At 40.7% G+C, this 17,171-nt stretch overlaps 1 protein-coding gene across 3 annotated transcripts in view; it reads left to right on the forward strand.

Annotated features, from left to right (window-relative positions):
• MTHFD1L (methylenetetrahydrofolate dehydrogenase (NADP+ dependent) 1 like) overlaps window positions 1-17,171 on the forward strand; it is a 249,628-nt gene that overhangs the window by 64,484 nt on the left and 167,973 nt on the right. For all 3 annotated transcript variants that reach the window (XM_056567352.1, XM_056567354.1, XM_056567353.1), the window contains 5 exons: window positions 1,054-1,190; window positions 2,301-2,347; window positions 10,675-10,782; window positions 11,023-11,097; window positions 16,710-16,812. In XM_056567352.1, the coding sequence (XP_056423327.1) occupies window positions 1,054-1,190; window positions 2,301-2,347; window positions 10,675-10,782; window positions 11,023-11,097; window positions 16,710-16,812 (470 nt within the window). The remainder of the gene's footprint in view (window positions 1-1,053; window positions 1,191-2,300; window positions 2,348-10,674; window positions 10,783-11,022; window positions 11,098-16,709; window positions 16,813-17,171) is intronic.

The raw sequence follows: 17,171 nt of genomic DNA on the forward strand, positions 1-17,171 counted from the left end.
TCTCGGATCTCTTGCCAAAATAATAGCTGATTTCTTTCATTTGTGTCACAATGAACAGTATAAATGTGCGCCATGTCTGCTGCGTGACCTGGTCCACTTTATAGCCACCTCATTGACGTCAGTAGTAGTTCCGACTTTAGAGTTGGCTAAAAAGGTACCAATGGTGGCGTGATGGAGAAGATATTTATTTAGTGTTTTGTTATGTGTAAAAGTGTATTATGAGAAATGGAACAAACTTAGGTGGTTCAAAAAAGAATGGAAGTATTGAATAATGCTTTAAAGTCATTTTCCGATTTTAAATAAATATTAAAGGGGTATTACAGGAAATAACTTTTTTATATATATATATATATATATATATATATATATATATACATACACACATATACATACAGATAGATAGATAAACAGATTTGTAAATTACTTCTATTTTAAAAAATCCTAATCCTTCCAGTAGTTATCCGCTGCTGAAGTTGAGTTGTTCTTTTCTGTCTGACAACAGTGCTCTCTGTTTACACCTCTGTCTCAGGAACGGACCAGAGTAGGAGCCAATCCCCATAGTAAACCTTTAATGCTTCGGACAGGTTCTGAGACAAGCAGAGGTGTCAGCAGAGAGCACTGTTGTCAGAAAGAAAATAACTCAACTTCAGCAGCTGATAACTACTGGAAGGATTAAGATTTTTTAATAGAAGTAATCCACATTCTGGAGCCGGTTGATATAAAAAAAAAATAATAATTTTTTTTCCTGGAATACCCCTTTAAATTACAGCCTCTGTAAAATAACGAAAATACAGTACACTCCCCTCACTTTCCTTGTACTGATGATGACATAAAGGTAAGTGAATGCAGTGGGGATGGGGGGATGCCGCGCTGTTATTCCTATAAAACTCAGTATTGTATTTACCTATGATTATTAAGTGCTGGCTTATTTCCTGTGGAAGAGAATTAAATGTATTATTAAAAACTAAAATGTGGACTACTTGTTTGGTCTTAATGGTAGATATTTTAGACAGTCAAAATAATGTTTTCAACTTTTTTGTTGATCTCTATCAGTATAACACCAACACCCCTTGGTGAAGGGAAAAGCACAGTTACCATTGGCCTGGTGCAGGCCCTCACGGCTCATAAAAAGATCAACTCCTTTGCATGTCTGAGACAACCTTCACAAGGACCTACTTTTGGAGTCAAAGGTAAACTTTATGGAATTATTATTTTCCCTTCTCATGCGTGTGTTTTTCTTGTAAGATAACTGGAAAACAAGAAATCTGCTGCCACTTAGTATCCCTGCTGAGGAATTTGATACAGTGCTAAGTGGTTTGGCCCCAGCTTACAGTAGTGCTTTGGGTTTCAGCCATTTCAGTTGATTGTACATGCATAAAAAACAGTTTCTATAATTTGTTTTCATAAAAAAAATACATGGTAACATTGATTTGGACACAATATTGATAGGGCACTTTTAGAAGTGCTCGCCTCTGCATACATTGTGGTGTGAATGCCCTGCTGCTGCTTAGGTTTTTTGTAAAACAAAAAATAAATAAATTATATATATATATATATATATATATATACATATATATATATATATATATATATATATATATACACACACACACATACATAGAAGATATACTTTTGTAATCCACTCCCTCAGTTCACATTCTAAAACTGCAAACCGTATTATGCTTCTAGAGAAGTTTTATATGCATTTTGGGGGTAAGTAGATCTGGGCATTTATACAATCTGTGTTATGAGGGTCACTATACAACTGCATCATTCCTCAGTGTCATGTAGTCTTCTAGTACATGAGAGTCCGATGGTTGTGTCTAAAAATAGCATATACTGTGTCCTCCACATCCTGCACAAAAGTATTTTATCTTAAAGTGTTTGAGCAACTTGCTGACAAGCATTTACATGTAGATTTATGTTCACATTGACAATTTAGGGTGCCTACTAATTCCCAAACCACAGATGGTCAGTCATTCCTCTGTAGCTCTTCTGTGTTCTCTAAATAAATATCCTTTTTTTTGCCTATGTCTTGTAAGGAATGACAAGCCCTCTCTATGGGTTGCGTTGCGGATCATGTACCGGAATGCACACTTGACTTGCACAGGTCAATGATATTGGCTGTCTTTGAGCTCATATAGTTGCTTCCCCTTATCCTAATACTAGTAACCGTAGTTTCTAATCTTTTGCTGGGCAGTCAGCCATGTATTCTACTAATCGCCTCTCCGAGAAATGTTGAAAAGTGCAGTGTGTGTGTGAGGAGAACGCAGAAAGTAGTGACCCTCTTCTTTTTTTAGGTGGAGCAGCGGGGGGTGGATACGCTCAGGTTATCCCTATGGAAGAGGTATGGGCTAAAACAAAATTAAGCATGTTTTTACGACCACCAGTTCATCTCATACATAGGTCAACTACTTTTTCATGTATTTACGGTATTTGCTTTATACTTTAGAATAAAGGGCTGATGTTTTCTGAAAAATACTGTGTAGTTGGAAGTCTTTGTATAGGATGTAATGCTTATCTGTCCGATATATCATGACATTTTAGCACAGATAGTAGGATGTTTTCACACATTTTTGTCCCTTTAAAAAAAAAAAAAAAAAAAAATTATATTAAAATGAAATCATTGCTTTTTATGTGTCTTGATCTTTCAAAACCATTCTGAAGCTACTGTGCATGTGCTTGGGAAAATCATGTCCGTTTAAATGGATGAAAACAGATAGTGGTACAATTCTATACGATTTACATAAACAAAAAAACATTTGGATACAATTTTAATCCGTTTTTGAGTGGGGAGAAAGATTTGGCAAAAATGTAAGCAGATTTAAATGGGTAAATGAGTTGGTTACGATTTGTAAATAAAAGTAATTGGATACCACTAGTTATACAATTCTTTACAAATTTTTAATATAAAATAGTATAAATTAGACGGACCTAAAAATCCAAATGTGAATACTCCCTTAGATTTAAAAACAAAAACATTATTGGAGTTTTTTTTTTCCCTAACAAGTGGCCTTAGATGTTGATCTTATTTTGTACACACATTTACGAAGAAAGGGGTTACATAGGCTGGTCTTACATAGAGGCACACACCTACATAAATCCAGGCGCATGTGTGACATCTGAGGCTGCCCAATGCACCATTCTGAAATGTATTCTAGCTAAGAGCTTGTGTAGATTTCAATGATAATTTACCTAATCCTCTGGTATAAGTTGTAAGATAGACTAAGATAGACATAAATAGACTATTGAGGTGACTTCCTTTTTTACTTATATCTGGCCACCTATGGAAATGTATAAAATTATTTGTAATCTAACGATAGCTGTTGTGTAACTTGAAGCAGCAGGGAAGCACATTTAAAAGGATAACTTTACAGGGGTATTCTGCCCCTAGACATCTTTTCCAAAGGATCGCGGGGGTCTCACTGCTGGGAACCTCCACGATCTCTCCTGTAGCACCCCGTGTCATCTGCTCCACGCTCTGTGCCTGATGACAGGCGATACAGGGCGTCACAGCACCACCCCCGTGTGATTTCACGCCCCGTCCCCTCAAAACATGTGTATGGGATGGGAAATGGCAGTCATCACGCCCACTCCCATAGTCTTGTATTGAAGGGGTTGGGCGTGACATGACGAGGGGGCAGGGTCGTGACGTCACAATACTCCGTGCCTGATGACAGGAGATACAGGGGCCGGAGCGAACTTTGCTCCGTGCAGCAGATGACACTGGGTGCTGCAGGAGGGATTGCGGGGGTCCCAGCGGTGGGACCCCCGTGATCAGACATCTTATCCCCTATCATTTGGATAGGGGATAAGATGTTTAGGGGCGGAGTACCCCTTCAAGGGAGCATTTACACACATACACTGCTCAAAAAATTACGGGAACACTTAAACACAATGGCCCTCATTTACTAAGAGTGTCTGGTTTATCTCTGAGTGTTTCTTCATTTACTCCCTGTATTTTTCTCCCTGATTTACTAATGTGTCGCACGGATTGTGTCGCACGGGTTAGAAATTGTGTTGCATGGTAAATTGTATATATGCCCCCGACACAGCGCAATCATATGATCCCAGCAGTGCATGTATATATATATATGCCCCCCGCACAGCGCAAACATATGCCCCCAGCAACACATGTTTATACAGTATATATGCCCCCCGCACAGCGCAAACATATGCCCCCAGCAACACATGTTTATACAGTATATATGCCCCCCGCACAGCGCAAACATATGCCCCCAGCAACACATGTTTATACAGTATATATGCCCCCCGCACAGCGCAAACATATGATCCCAGCAGTGCATGTATATACAATATATATGCCCCCCGCACAGCGCAAACATATGCCCCCGGCACATCTATATACATATGCCTCAAGCGCTATCAAGGACAAGCATTTTATTAGCAGAGCATCACTCTGGGAAGCCGCTACACGATGCTCTGCTAATGCACTGTGCCGGGGGCATATATACTGTATATACATGCGCTGTTGGGGGCATATGTTTGCGCTGTGCGGTGGGCAAATATATATATCTCTTAACATAAAAAACGACTTTGTACAAACGTGAACATGTTTTTACAACAGCTTGCAGCTGTCGGGAAAAAAAAAAGGACAAAACCCGAGTAATGTGGTCGGAAAAATTGTTAAATCTGTGTGAAAGTAAGGTTTTGGTCGGGAAACGCCCCTTTTTCGGCTTTTCAGCAAGCCGAGTCGGGTGGTTCGGGAATCAGTGTCGCAACATGTCACACATTGTCTGCGCCATGGCGCAGACAATGTGCGACAACATAAACCCGACAAATGCTGTTGGTTTGGTGATAGTAAATGAGGGCCAATGTAACTCCAAGTCAATCACACTTCTGTGAAATCACACTATCCACTCAGGAAGCAACACTAATTGACAATCAAGTTCACATGCTGTAGTGCAAATGGAACAGACAACAGGTGGAAATTATAGGCAATTAGCAAGACACCCCCAATAAAGGAGTGGTCCTGCAGGTGGTGACCTCAAACCACTTTCTTCCTGGCTGATGTTTTGGTCACTTTTGAATGCTGGCGGTGCTTTCACTTTAGTGGTAGCATGAGACAGAGTCCACAACCCTCACAAACCTTCTTGCCACAGCTCGCATTAATGTGCCATCCTGGATGAGCTGCACTCAGGTAGTGCAGCTCATCCAGGATGGCACATTAATGTGAGCTGTGGCAAGAAGGTTTGCTGTGTCTGTCAGCGTAGTGTCCAGAGCATGGAGGTGTTACCAGGAGACTTGGAGAAGGCCGTAGGAGGGCAACAACCCAGCAGCAGGACCGCTACCTCCGCCTTTGTGCAAGGAGGAGCACTGCCAGAGCCCTGCAAAATGACCTCCAGCAGGCAACAAATGTGCATGTGTCCACTCAAACGGTCAGAAACAGACTACATGAGGATGGTATGAGGGCCCAACGTCCACAGGTGGGGGTTGTGCTTACAGCCCAACACCGTGCAGGACGTTTGGCATTTGCCAGAGAACACCAAGAATGGCAAATTCGCCACTGGCACCCTGTGCTCTTCACAGAGGAAAGCAGGTTCACACTGAGCACATGTGACAGACGTGACAGTCTGCAGAACGTGGAGAATGTTCTGCTGCCTGCAACATCCTCCAGCATTACCGGTTTGGCAGTGGGTCAGTAATGGTGTGGGGTGGCATTTCTTTGGGGGGCCACAAAGCCCTCCATATGCTTCCCAGAGGTAGCCTGACTGCCATTAGGTACTGAGATTAGATCCTCAGACCCCATGTGAGACCAAATGCTGGGGTGGTTGGCTCTGGGTTCCTCCTAATGCAAGACAATGCTAGATCTCATGTGGCTGGAGAGTGTAAGCAGTTTCTGCAAGAGGAAGGCATTGATGCTATGGACTGGCCCGCCCGTTCTCCAGACCTGAATCTGATTGAGCACATCTGGGACATCATGACTCACTCCATCCACCAATGCCACATTTCACCACAGACTGTCCAGGAGTTGGCGAATGATTTTAGTCCAGGTCTGGGAGGACATCCCTCAGGAGACCATCCGCCACCTCATCAGGAGCATGCCCAGGCGTTGTAGGGAGGTCATACGGGCACGTGGAGGCCACACACACTATGAAGACTAATTTTGACTTGTTTTAAGGACATTACATCAAAGTTGGATCAGCCTGTAGTGTGGTTTTCCACTTTGATTTTGAGTGTGACTCCATATCCAGACATGGGTTGATAAATTTGATTATTTTTCTGTGATTTTGTTGTCAGCACATTCAACTATGTAAAGGTGAAATTATTTAATATGATTTAGTTCATTCATTCATTCATTCATGTGTTATCTTTATTTTTTTTTGAGCAATGTAGTATCTGCTGTGGATATGTTGCTATGTTCAACTATTTATATTGATTTAACTGCATCGAATCTGCAGCGTAAACTGTATGTGTGAATGTATTCTAAAGAGGAAAACCCAGTGATGGCCTATCCAGTGGATAAGTGCCACAACTACACAAAAGTTTGAATCTGAGGCTTCTGGCTTTGTACACTGTTTGACTGCTATTCTCTGGATAGACCATCAATGGTTTTTGTCTGGAAAAACCTTTTTAACCCCTTAAGGACCCATGTCGGCGATCGCAGCAAATCGCAAGTGAATTCACACTTGCGATTTGCGCGATTACGAGTCTATGGTGACCCAGAATATAAGGGGGATCGCGGTTGTCTAAGACACCTACGATCCCCCTGAAGGGATAGGAGTAAGGTGGCAGGGGTGCCACCCCTCCTATCCCTGCTATTGGTCGCCAGAAGCGACGACCAATAGCAGATCAGGGGTGGGGGGGTTAACTTTAGTTTTCCCCATCCTGCCCACCCTCAATAGGTGGGGCAGAACGGGGAACCGAAGGGGACCGGGCGCCGAAGATCCACTTACCCATCCGGAGGCGGCGGGCGACGATGTTGTGCGGCTGGATCCTACGGAAGCTGGTGAGTTGCCTAGCAACATCTGGAGAGTACAGTTTGAGACCACTATACAGTGGTCTCTAACTGTAGCCCTCCAGATGTTGCAAAACTACAACTCCCAGCATGCCCAGACCGCTGTTAGCTGTCTGGGCATGCTGGGATTTGTAGTTTTGCAACATCTGGAGGGCCACAGTTTGGAGTTCACTTTTCAGTGGTCTCTAAACTATAGCCCTCCAGATGTTGCAAAACTGCAAATCCCAGCATGCCCAACCAGCTGTCTCGGCATGCTGGGAGTTTACCTCCAGCTGTTGCATAACTACATCTCCCAGCATGCCCTTCGGTGATCAGTACATGCTGGGTGTTAGGTAACAGAACCTAACTGAAGGTTTTCCAACCAGTGTGCCTCCAGTTGCTGCACAAGTACAACTCCCAGCATGCACGGTCTGTCAGTACATGCTGGGAGTTGTAGTTTTGAAACAGCTGGAGGTTTGCCCCCCCCCCCATGTGAACGTACAGGGTACATTCACACAGGCAGGTTTACAGTAAGTTTCCTGCTTCAAGTTTGGGCTGCGACAAATTTTTTTGCCGCATGGCAAACTCCTAGCGGGATACTCACTGTAACCCGCCAGTGTGAATGTACCCTAAAAACACTACACTACCACATAATAAAGGGTAAAACCCTACATATACACCCCATTACTGTCCCCCCCAATAATAATGAAAAAAGTATTGTACGGCAGTGTTTCCAAAACGGAGCCTCCAGCTGTTGCAAAACAACAACTCCCAGCATTTACGGACAGCCTCTGACTGTCCAGGCATGCTGTGAGTTTAGCAACAGCTGGAGGCACCCTGTTTGGTAATCACTGGCATAGAATACCCCTATGTCCCCCCCTATGCAATCCCTAATTTAGTCCTCAAATGCGCATGTCGCTCTCTCAATTCAGAGCCCTGTCGTATTTCAAGGAAACAGTTGAGGACCTCATATGGGGTATTTCCGTAATCGGGAGAAATTGCACTACAAATTTTGGGGGCTTTTTCTCCTTTTACCCCTTATGAAAAGGAAAAGTTGGGGTCTCCACCAGCTTGTTAGTGTAAAAAAAAAAAAAAAAATTTACACTAACATGCTGGTGTTGCCCTATACTTTTTATTTTCATAAGAGTTAAAAGGAAAAAAAGACCCCCAAAATTTGTAACGCAATTTCTCCTGAGTACGGAAATAACCCATATGTGGGCGTAAAATGCTCTGCGGGTGCACAACAAGGCTCAGGAGTGAGAGCGCACCATGACCATTTGAGGTCTAAATTGGTGATTTGCACAGGGGTGGCTGATTTTATAGCAGTTGGGACATAAACTCAAAAAAAGAAATACCCACATGTGACCCCATTTCGGAAACTACACCCCTCATGGAACGTATCAAGGGGTATAGTGAGCTTTAACACCCCACAGGTGTTTAATGAAAATTCTTCAAAGTTGGATGGAAAAATGAAAAAAAATAAAATAAAAATAAACGAACTGCAATGCTCAGGAGAGAGGGAGTGCCATTGGGATTTTGAAGAGAAAATTTGTCCGGAATTGAAGGCCACGTGTGTTTCCAAAGCCCCCATAGTGCCAGAACAATGGACACCCCCACATGTGACCCCATTTTGGAAACTACACCCCTCACGTAATGTAATAAGGGGTACAGTGGGCATTTACACCCCACAGGTGTCTGACAGATTTTTGGAACCTGTGGTCCGTGAAAATGAAAAATGTAATTTTAAATACTCACTGCACCCCTTATTAAATTCTGTGAGGGGTGCATTTTCCAAAATGGGGTCACATGTGGGGGGTCCACTGTTCTGGCACCACGGGGGACTTTGTAAACGCACATGGCCCCAGACTTCCATTCCAAACAATTTTTTTCCCAAAAGCTCAATGGCGCTCCTTCTTTTCTGAGCATTGTAGTGCGCCAGCAGAGCACTTGACATCCACACATGGGGTATTTCCATACTCAGAAGAAATGGGTTTACAAATTTTCGGGGGCATTTTGTCCTATTATCCCTTGTAAAAATGTTTAATTTGAGGGAAAACTAGCATTTTAGTGAAAAAAATAAATACAAATAATTTACACATCCAACTTTAACGAAAAGTCGTCAAACACCTGTGGGGTGTTAAGGCTCACTGGACCCCTTGTTACGTGCCTTGAGGGGTGTAGTTTCCAAAATAGTATGCCATGTGTTTTTTGTTTTTTTTTTGTTTTTTTTGCTGTTCTGGCACCATAGAGGCTTCCTAAATGTGACATGCCCCCCAAAAAACATTTCAGAAAATCTCACTCATTCTCTCTCTCACTCAAAATCCTACTGTCGCTCCTTCCCTTCTGAGCCCTCTACTGCGCCTGTCGAACACTTGACATACACATATGAGGTATTTTCTTACTCAAGAGAAATTGGGTTACACATTTTAGGAAGATTTTTCTCCTTTTACCCCTTGGAAAAATTCAATAACTGGGTCTACAACATGCGAGGGTAAAAAATAAAGATTTTGAATTTTCTCCTTCAATTTGCTGCTATTCCTGTGAAACACCTAAAGGGTTAACAAACCTTTTGAATACTGTGAGGGGTGCAGTTTTTATAATGGGGTCATTTGTGGGGTATTTCTGATATCCACTTCAAAACATAACTGGTCCCTGAAAAATTTCGATTTAGAAAATTTTGTGAAAAATTGGAAAATTACTGCTGAACTTTGAAGCCCTCTGATGTCTTCCAAAAGTAAAAACATGTCAACTTTATGATGGAAACATAAAGTAGACATATTGTGTATGTGAATCAATATATAATTTATTTGGAATATTCATTTTCCTTATAAGCAGCTAGCTTCAAAGTAAAAAAAATCAAATTTTGGAATTTTTCACAAAGAAATGATGCAAGTATCGACAAAATTTTACCACTAACATAAAGTAGAATATGTCACGAAAAAACAATCTCTTAATCAGAGTGAAAGGTAAAAGCATCCCAGAGTTATTAATGTTTAAAGTGACAGTGGTCAGTGGTGCAAAAAATGGCCGGGTCCTACAGTGAAAATTGGCTGGGTCCTTAAGGGGTTAAAGGCTTTATTTAGGAACAGAAAACAGATAATTTCTCAACAACACAGCACCTTGTGTGTGATACCACAACTTGGCTCCATTCACTTCAATGGAACTGAGCTCTAAACCCGTAACAAACTGAGGACAAATGTGGTGCAGTATTTTGAAGAAATCCCCCCCCCCCTTCTTTTCTAGCACTGAATAACTCCTTTAGGGTAGGGTCACATGTGCCGTATTTTTCTGTGTATTTGCTGCTGTGGGTTTTCTACCCATTGAAGTCAATGGATAGCAAAATAAACAGCTGATTTTGCAATTGACTTCAATGTGTTGGAAAATACGCAGCAGCAAAATACGGCACATGTGACCCTATCGTTAGGGTGCGTTCACACGCTTTTAACTAGCAGGGGATTTCCCGCTGTGGAGAAACCGCTGTGAGTTATGGTACCATTCATTTGAGTCTGCGGACAGTCCGCAATATGGTAAGATTTTCAGACTGCCAGTGGACCAGTTTAAATGAATGGTAGCATAACTTGCAGTGGATTTTCTACAGCTGGAAACACACTGCTAGTTACAAGCGTGTGAATGCACCCTTAGGGAGGGCTCTGTCAATCAGCTGCTCTCAGGTCAGTCACCATTGCTGAGTATGTGACTATCTTTCTGTTTTGCAGTTTAACTTGCACTTGACTGGAGACATTCATGCGATCACGGCAGCCAATAACTTGCTGGCGGCTGCCATAGATGCAAGGATCCTACATGAAAACACTCAGTCAGACAAGGTGACTATCACTTTCTGTTACTTTCTGATAGGACACTTTTTAGCTTTGGGCTAGACGAGATTTGGGAGTTTTCTATGTTTCTTTTTTTTTTTTTATGTTATTTTTAAGCTTTAATACTACCGTAATCTGAGACGCACTATATTTATATGTTTTTTTTTCTTTCACTTTTTTTTCTTCTTATTAACCCAATGTCTCCTTGTAAATTTTGAAGTTTGTAATATCAAAAGTATTATTTTATAGGCTTTATATAATCGTCTGGTTCCATCCATTAATGGAGTTCGAAAGTTTTCTCCTATCCAGATTGCTCGGTTAAAGGTAAGTTATTCACGAATTAGAGTATACTCAAAAACTATGGGTTATGCCATAAATGTACAATCTTCTGGGATCCCTACTGATAGGGAAAATTGGGTTACCTCTACTGTTACTTCTTTACTTTATGGAGAAGAAGACAGGAATGGAGAATGCTGAGCAATTTTCCAGTTTTCATTAGGAACAGCCAGGGAGAGAGTTAAGCTGTTTCCATGTCTTTTGGAAGAAATTGAACTTTCCATGGAAATACAACATGTCCTCTCCAAACCCTTTTTGGAGAGTCTGACCCAAAAGATAGTATGTGACCGGGCGTGTCCTCCAAAAAGTACACCAACAGCATCCCTTTTACAGCGTTGGCCCTGATTGATGTGTAACACTGCTTAGTCAGTGCTCTGTCTCTTGATCGAGTAGCAAAGGATTATGCATTCTGTGTGCAGCAGGGGGAAGCAGACAATATTCAGATAATATATGGGTAAAACTCTAGTTCTGCAAGTAAGTATTATCCCTCTGTGAGTAGCTCTGGTCCATGCCACCTGGGAGGTGTGTGCCCATAATTCCTCCTGATGACAATACGGCTCCGCTGAAACATGTAGGGGGCACGTTAGTGTTTTTTAAAGGGGTACTACGCTGCCATAGACTTGCATTGAGGGGGCGGGCTATGAAGTCACAAGCTCCCGGCGCCAGTTCCAGCATTTGAAACAGTTTATTCCAAATGTTGAGCAGCGGAGGATCTCTTTTAAGAATCTAGTGTAATCTGAGGACTGCAGCCTCAACGATATCACCAATAATGTTATGTATTTCTACCACTTTAGCCAGTTGAATTTATCTGTGCAGTAACACAGGTTTAAAAATTGAAGTTGTCAAGCACTATTTTAAGTGAATATATTAAAAGTTAAACTTTAGGGGAGTTTAAAAAACAGAATCTTTGTGTCCTAGGCTGCATATTGAGCACCAAAAATAACAATACTTACTATGGATTTTGCTTGTTCTTTGTGACCATACAGTTTGGGTCCCCCATCCACATCTTGACCAGGCTTCCACTGCATAGCTTTTATCCCATGCTATCTCCCCCTATTGCCTTTATGGGAGTTTTTTTTTTTTTTCTTTTTTGTAATGTTCGGGTCAAGTTTAATAGTCTTACTGAATTATGTTCTCATTACACTACACAATGTTTATGTATAGCATATATTTTATGTGGGTTTTGTTGAATCATCCGTATCTCAGATTCTGGCACTCAGGTGGAATGAAGAACCACTGTGCCCAGGAGTAATTTTTGGTGAATGATGTAATTTCCAAATCTGTTTGGAATCACATTGAAGGAAGTTTTTTTGAAACAGCGGCAACCATTTAATGAAACAGTTGGGTGGAAATATTTGAATCTGTTTTGTACATCAAAACTATTCCTTTTTGATAATAGGAATGGGGAACTTCAAATATGGCCACCAGGTGGCAGTAGGTCTGTAATTAATGTATGGATTGTGAAGAAGTCATATGGGATTCTACGAATAAGACATGGGTGTGTTGCATCTGAATGGTTAAGAGATTTAGCTAGGGACTCAGAAAGCAAATAATATAGCGTTCTGGTTTCAATTACCCCTGTACAATGACCTCACTAACATTCCTGGTGACAAATGTTTGAAAGAAATGTATATTGTGGTAGTTAATATGCATTTCCAGTTTATTATAATGTGTCAGTTCTAATCCTGATATCACGTTCATATATCTAATATATTAAATTATCATTTTAATAATAATCATACCAATGATTTGTATCAGTTCCACCCTGCAAACTGGAGACTGCTTAAGGGGATAGACACAGACCTCAGAGTGATCTCACAAATCTAAGATACCAGCAGGGCTGCCAGCTTTGCTAGAATTTCATGTTTCAGTTTTAGCTGGAAAGTTACTTCACTAAGACTGTAATACCCTCATCAGTGTTCTGTGCCTAATCTGAACAAAATAAATTGTGACAGGGCAGCAGTTTGTGCTTCAGAGCTGCATTCCTAGTTGGAAAACTTAAAGGGGGTACTCTGCCCCTAGACATCTTATCCCCTATCCAAAGGATAGGGGATAAGAGGTCTGATCGCGGAATCCCGCTGCTGGGGACCCCCACGATCTCGGCTGCGGCACCCTGGGAATTCGGTGCATAGACCGAACGTCACTCCGTGCTGGATGACTGGCGATGCGGGGCGGAGACTCGTAACGTCACGCCATCATGCCCCCTCCAATAGACTTGCATTGAGGTGGCGCGGCCGTGACGTCAGGAGCCTCCAGTGCTGCACCTGACGCTCTAAACGAACGTTGGGTGCAGCAGGGAGATCGCGGGGATCCCCAACAGTGGGACCTCCAAGATCAGACATCTTATCCTCTATCCTTTGTAAAGGGGATAAGATGTCTAGGGGCGGAGTACCCTTTTAAGGCAGCCTTTAGTCACAAAGTTACCCACCAGAATACAAGCATACAGCAATTAACAATGTCTCCTGTCATTATACGGGATAAAAATTAATAAACTATACTATTCCAATTAACTTTTTTTTTTTTTTTTTTTAGAATCCTAACAAAACAAATCTTATCTGTTAAATAGATAACAAATTAGTCTATAAGTGACAAATGGCACTGTATGACATCCGTCACAGGCATTTGTTATCGATATATCATGAACTTGTCACTAGCTTTTCATGATGTTTCAATTTAATCTAAGCCATTATGCCTATGGGTGATGGATTTGTTAAACAGTAGCAACACTGAGCTGGATCTTATTCCATAGGTGACTAATTCTGCAGGTTTCTATTACAGCCTCCTTTTAACATATAGTTCAGGAACTTTTCTAAGCATAAAGGTAAAACATGCTGTGAACCCACCCTTACTCCTATAGTCTCTCCACATTGCGTTTTGTACCCAAGGACAAAAAATCTCTTATTCTGCTGTAGGTATGACCTCTTAATGGGAACATGTCATCAGTAAATAAACAAATATAAATAGAACTCCTGAATTGCTGCAGTTTTTGTTCTGACTGGTAAGACTAATGGGCTTAAAGGGGTTATCCAGGAAAAAACTGGCTCCAGAAAGTTAAGCAGATTTGTAAATGACTTCTATTAAAAAAATCTTAATAATTTCAGAGCTGCTGATCTTGAGTTGTTCTTTTCTAAGTGCTCTCTGATGACACGTGTCTTGGAAACCACCCAATTTAAAAGCAAATCCCCATAGCAAACCTCTTCTACTCTGTGCAGTTCCTGAGACAAGCAGAGATGTCAGCAGAGAGGACTGTTTCCAGACAGAAAAGAACAACTCAACTTCAGCAGCTGATAATTATTGAAAGGATTAAGGTTTTTTGATAGAAGTAATTTACAAATCTGTTTAACTTTCTGGAGCCAGTTGATATAAGAATTTTTTTTTATCTGGAATACTACTTTAAACTTCCTGTCCTGTAGAGATCACTTGACAGCTGTCTTTTTAGATTCATCATTACACACAGGGTGAAATGTGATGCAATGTATGTTTACAGAACACAGGATCCACCACTAACAATATGTGATGGTCACATCTCCCCTCCTCCATGCACATTGATCTCTGTGCAGGTCACAGAGCATGCCTACAAAACTCTCCCATAAAAGTCAAGGACTGCTCTTCATACTACTGGTTTTTATTGTTTATGTAGCTGCTGTGAAGCATTCTCAGTGTTACGGTCATTTGAATAAACTTTTGACATGTTGCCAGGAAAAGTTTAGATTGCTGGAGAAGTGTATTGCAGCACTCTTAACTACCCAGCCGGCACCATATCCGACCATTTCACTACATAGACTTATGCAGTGAAAGGGTTGGGTTTCAGTGACATCCAGGAAGAGGTGCACTCTGCCACACACTTCACCCGGCTTTAAATCATGATCACAGCGGGTCTCTGAAATGAGACCCAGTGCCATCTAAACTTTTCACATGTCTAGGCAATGACGAAGTTTTAAATGATGGTGAAGTTTTAAATGATGTAAAGAGAACAGAGAATAAGGTGAAAAATTTACGAAATGTTTCCGTATTGATTTTTAAAACCATATAGGGCTCAATGAAGGTCTCTTGGACTTTCATTGAGTCTGTACTCGGCGCCTTGGCTTTCTGAGGAGAACCATGCAAAATGGAATGGGCACTTTGCTCAACAGAAGATTTCTGTTCCTTTGCTCTAGAAATTGATAGGGCCTGACCAAAACATCTAAAGCGTCTCTGACATTTCATAAGATTGTTTAAATATACTTTAAAATGCACTACAGCAGTCTTAGTCAGGCCTCTATGCATCCCTTCTGTTCTACACATTGCCGAACACAGACAAAAATGGTGCAATCTTTCATAAATGTAGTGCTCTTCCCTTGCATTACCATTCTGACGTGCAACACAACTTTTTGGAGGTGTCTGTTCTTTGTTGTTAGCCATGTATTCTATAATAACAATCCATAAATTGATAAGATGTTGGGATACTTCTACAATACTCATTTTTTGGTTATTGCTTCTTATGCGGATTCTTCCAGGAAGTTGCCTTCCATTTCTGGTTGGTTTATTTATTTTTTTTCTCATTCAAACCATATGTCCTTTTAAATAATGGGAATACAGGACTTCAATTTCTAGTCGTCTAATATTTTAAGAGGGTTTGTTTTTACATATGGAATGCATTAAATAAGGAGGGTCACAATACATTAGTGAGATATTTTCTAGAGAGAGAATTATTAATCATCACCAGGCTGGAAGTTGATGCTTTCTTTCTGAAGTACTACGTTTTCTAATCCAAAGTAAAAATACTGCTAGCGAAGTATAAAACTCACTCCATGTGTGCGGTATGTTAGAAAGTCCGATCTCTCGCAGTGAACTGTGCACTGATTTGTTGATCTTACCTAGTGAACTTGGGAGTTTTGGGGATAGTAGAAATAAACAAGAGCTTTACTCGTCATATACATTAATCAGCTTATTTGTTGGATTTTATAAGGATAAATATTCTGTATTAACCTTTTGGCTCCGCAGTTACCTAAAGCCCATATAGAATTTAAAGAAATATGCAATATCCACATAACAGGGCAAAAAAGTGGCACTCCAGTATTTCAAAAAAGGTGACACTTATTCACACATCCATCAATACAAAGTGCAATGTTTTGTAGATATTGGACATTTGTGGGGGTCTTGGTCAGACCTTTAGGCCAAGCGGAGCACCCGGATAACCATTTGGACCTGGAGTCCCTGCACTGTGCCGCTCACACCCCATTTTTCTAAAGGAATGTGCATTTGTTTCCTATTTTGCAATACAGAACTTAAATCCTGTATTTTAATAGGGCTAAATAGCTTTCCAACTAAAAACTGAAAATTGATTTATATATTTGTAAGTCAGAAAAAAGAGCAGAATCCAGAAATTGGTAATGAGATGTGTAATGTACTTACAAAGATATTCACATTTAGTGGCTTTGTGGTATCAAATGTTTGTGTTAAAGAGGAACAGGAATTATCAGAAAACTTTCAGAAAAGCTATTATTTAGGTGATTACTAATATGGCTGTACTTAAAATGCTGTTATACTCCTAAAATGCAGTTTTCTTAAAACTTTAGATTCTAACCATAATGTTTCCTTATCTTTTATTTTCTGTTTAGAGAATAGGAATTGACAAGACTGATCCTGGATCATTGACTACAGAGGAGATCAGCAGATTTGTACGCTTGGACATTGACCCTTCTACAATAACTTGGCAAAGAGGTAAGATGTTGGGTGGGTGTAAAATGTTAAGGGGTTTTCCTAAGTTACTAGGGAAATAAAGTGCAAGCACTACTGCCTCAGTCCTTGTATACAGTGGGAAAAAAGAGTATTTAGTTAGCCACCAATTGTGCAAGTTCTCACACTTAAAAAGATGAGAGAGGCCTGTAATTTTCATCATAGGAATACCTTAACTATGAGAGACATAATGAGGGGAAAAACAATCCATAAAATCACATTGTCTGATTTTTAAAGAATTTATTTACAAATGATGTTCCAAAATAAGTATTTGGTCAATAACAAAAGCTCATCTCAATACTTTGTCATTGCCAAAAAACGGTATATAACAGGTCAAACGTTTT

Source organism: Hyla sarda, chromosome 3, assembly GCF_029499605.1.
Source record: "Hyla sarda isolate aHylSar1 chromosome 3, aHylSar1.hap1, whole genome shotgun sequence".
Taxonomy (NCBI): Eukaryota; Metazoa; Chordata; class Amphibia; order Anura; family Hylidae; genus Hyla; species Hyla sarda.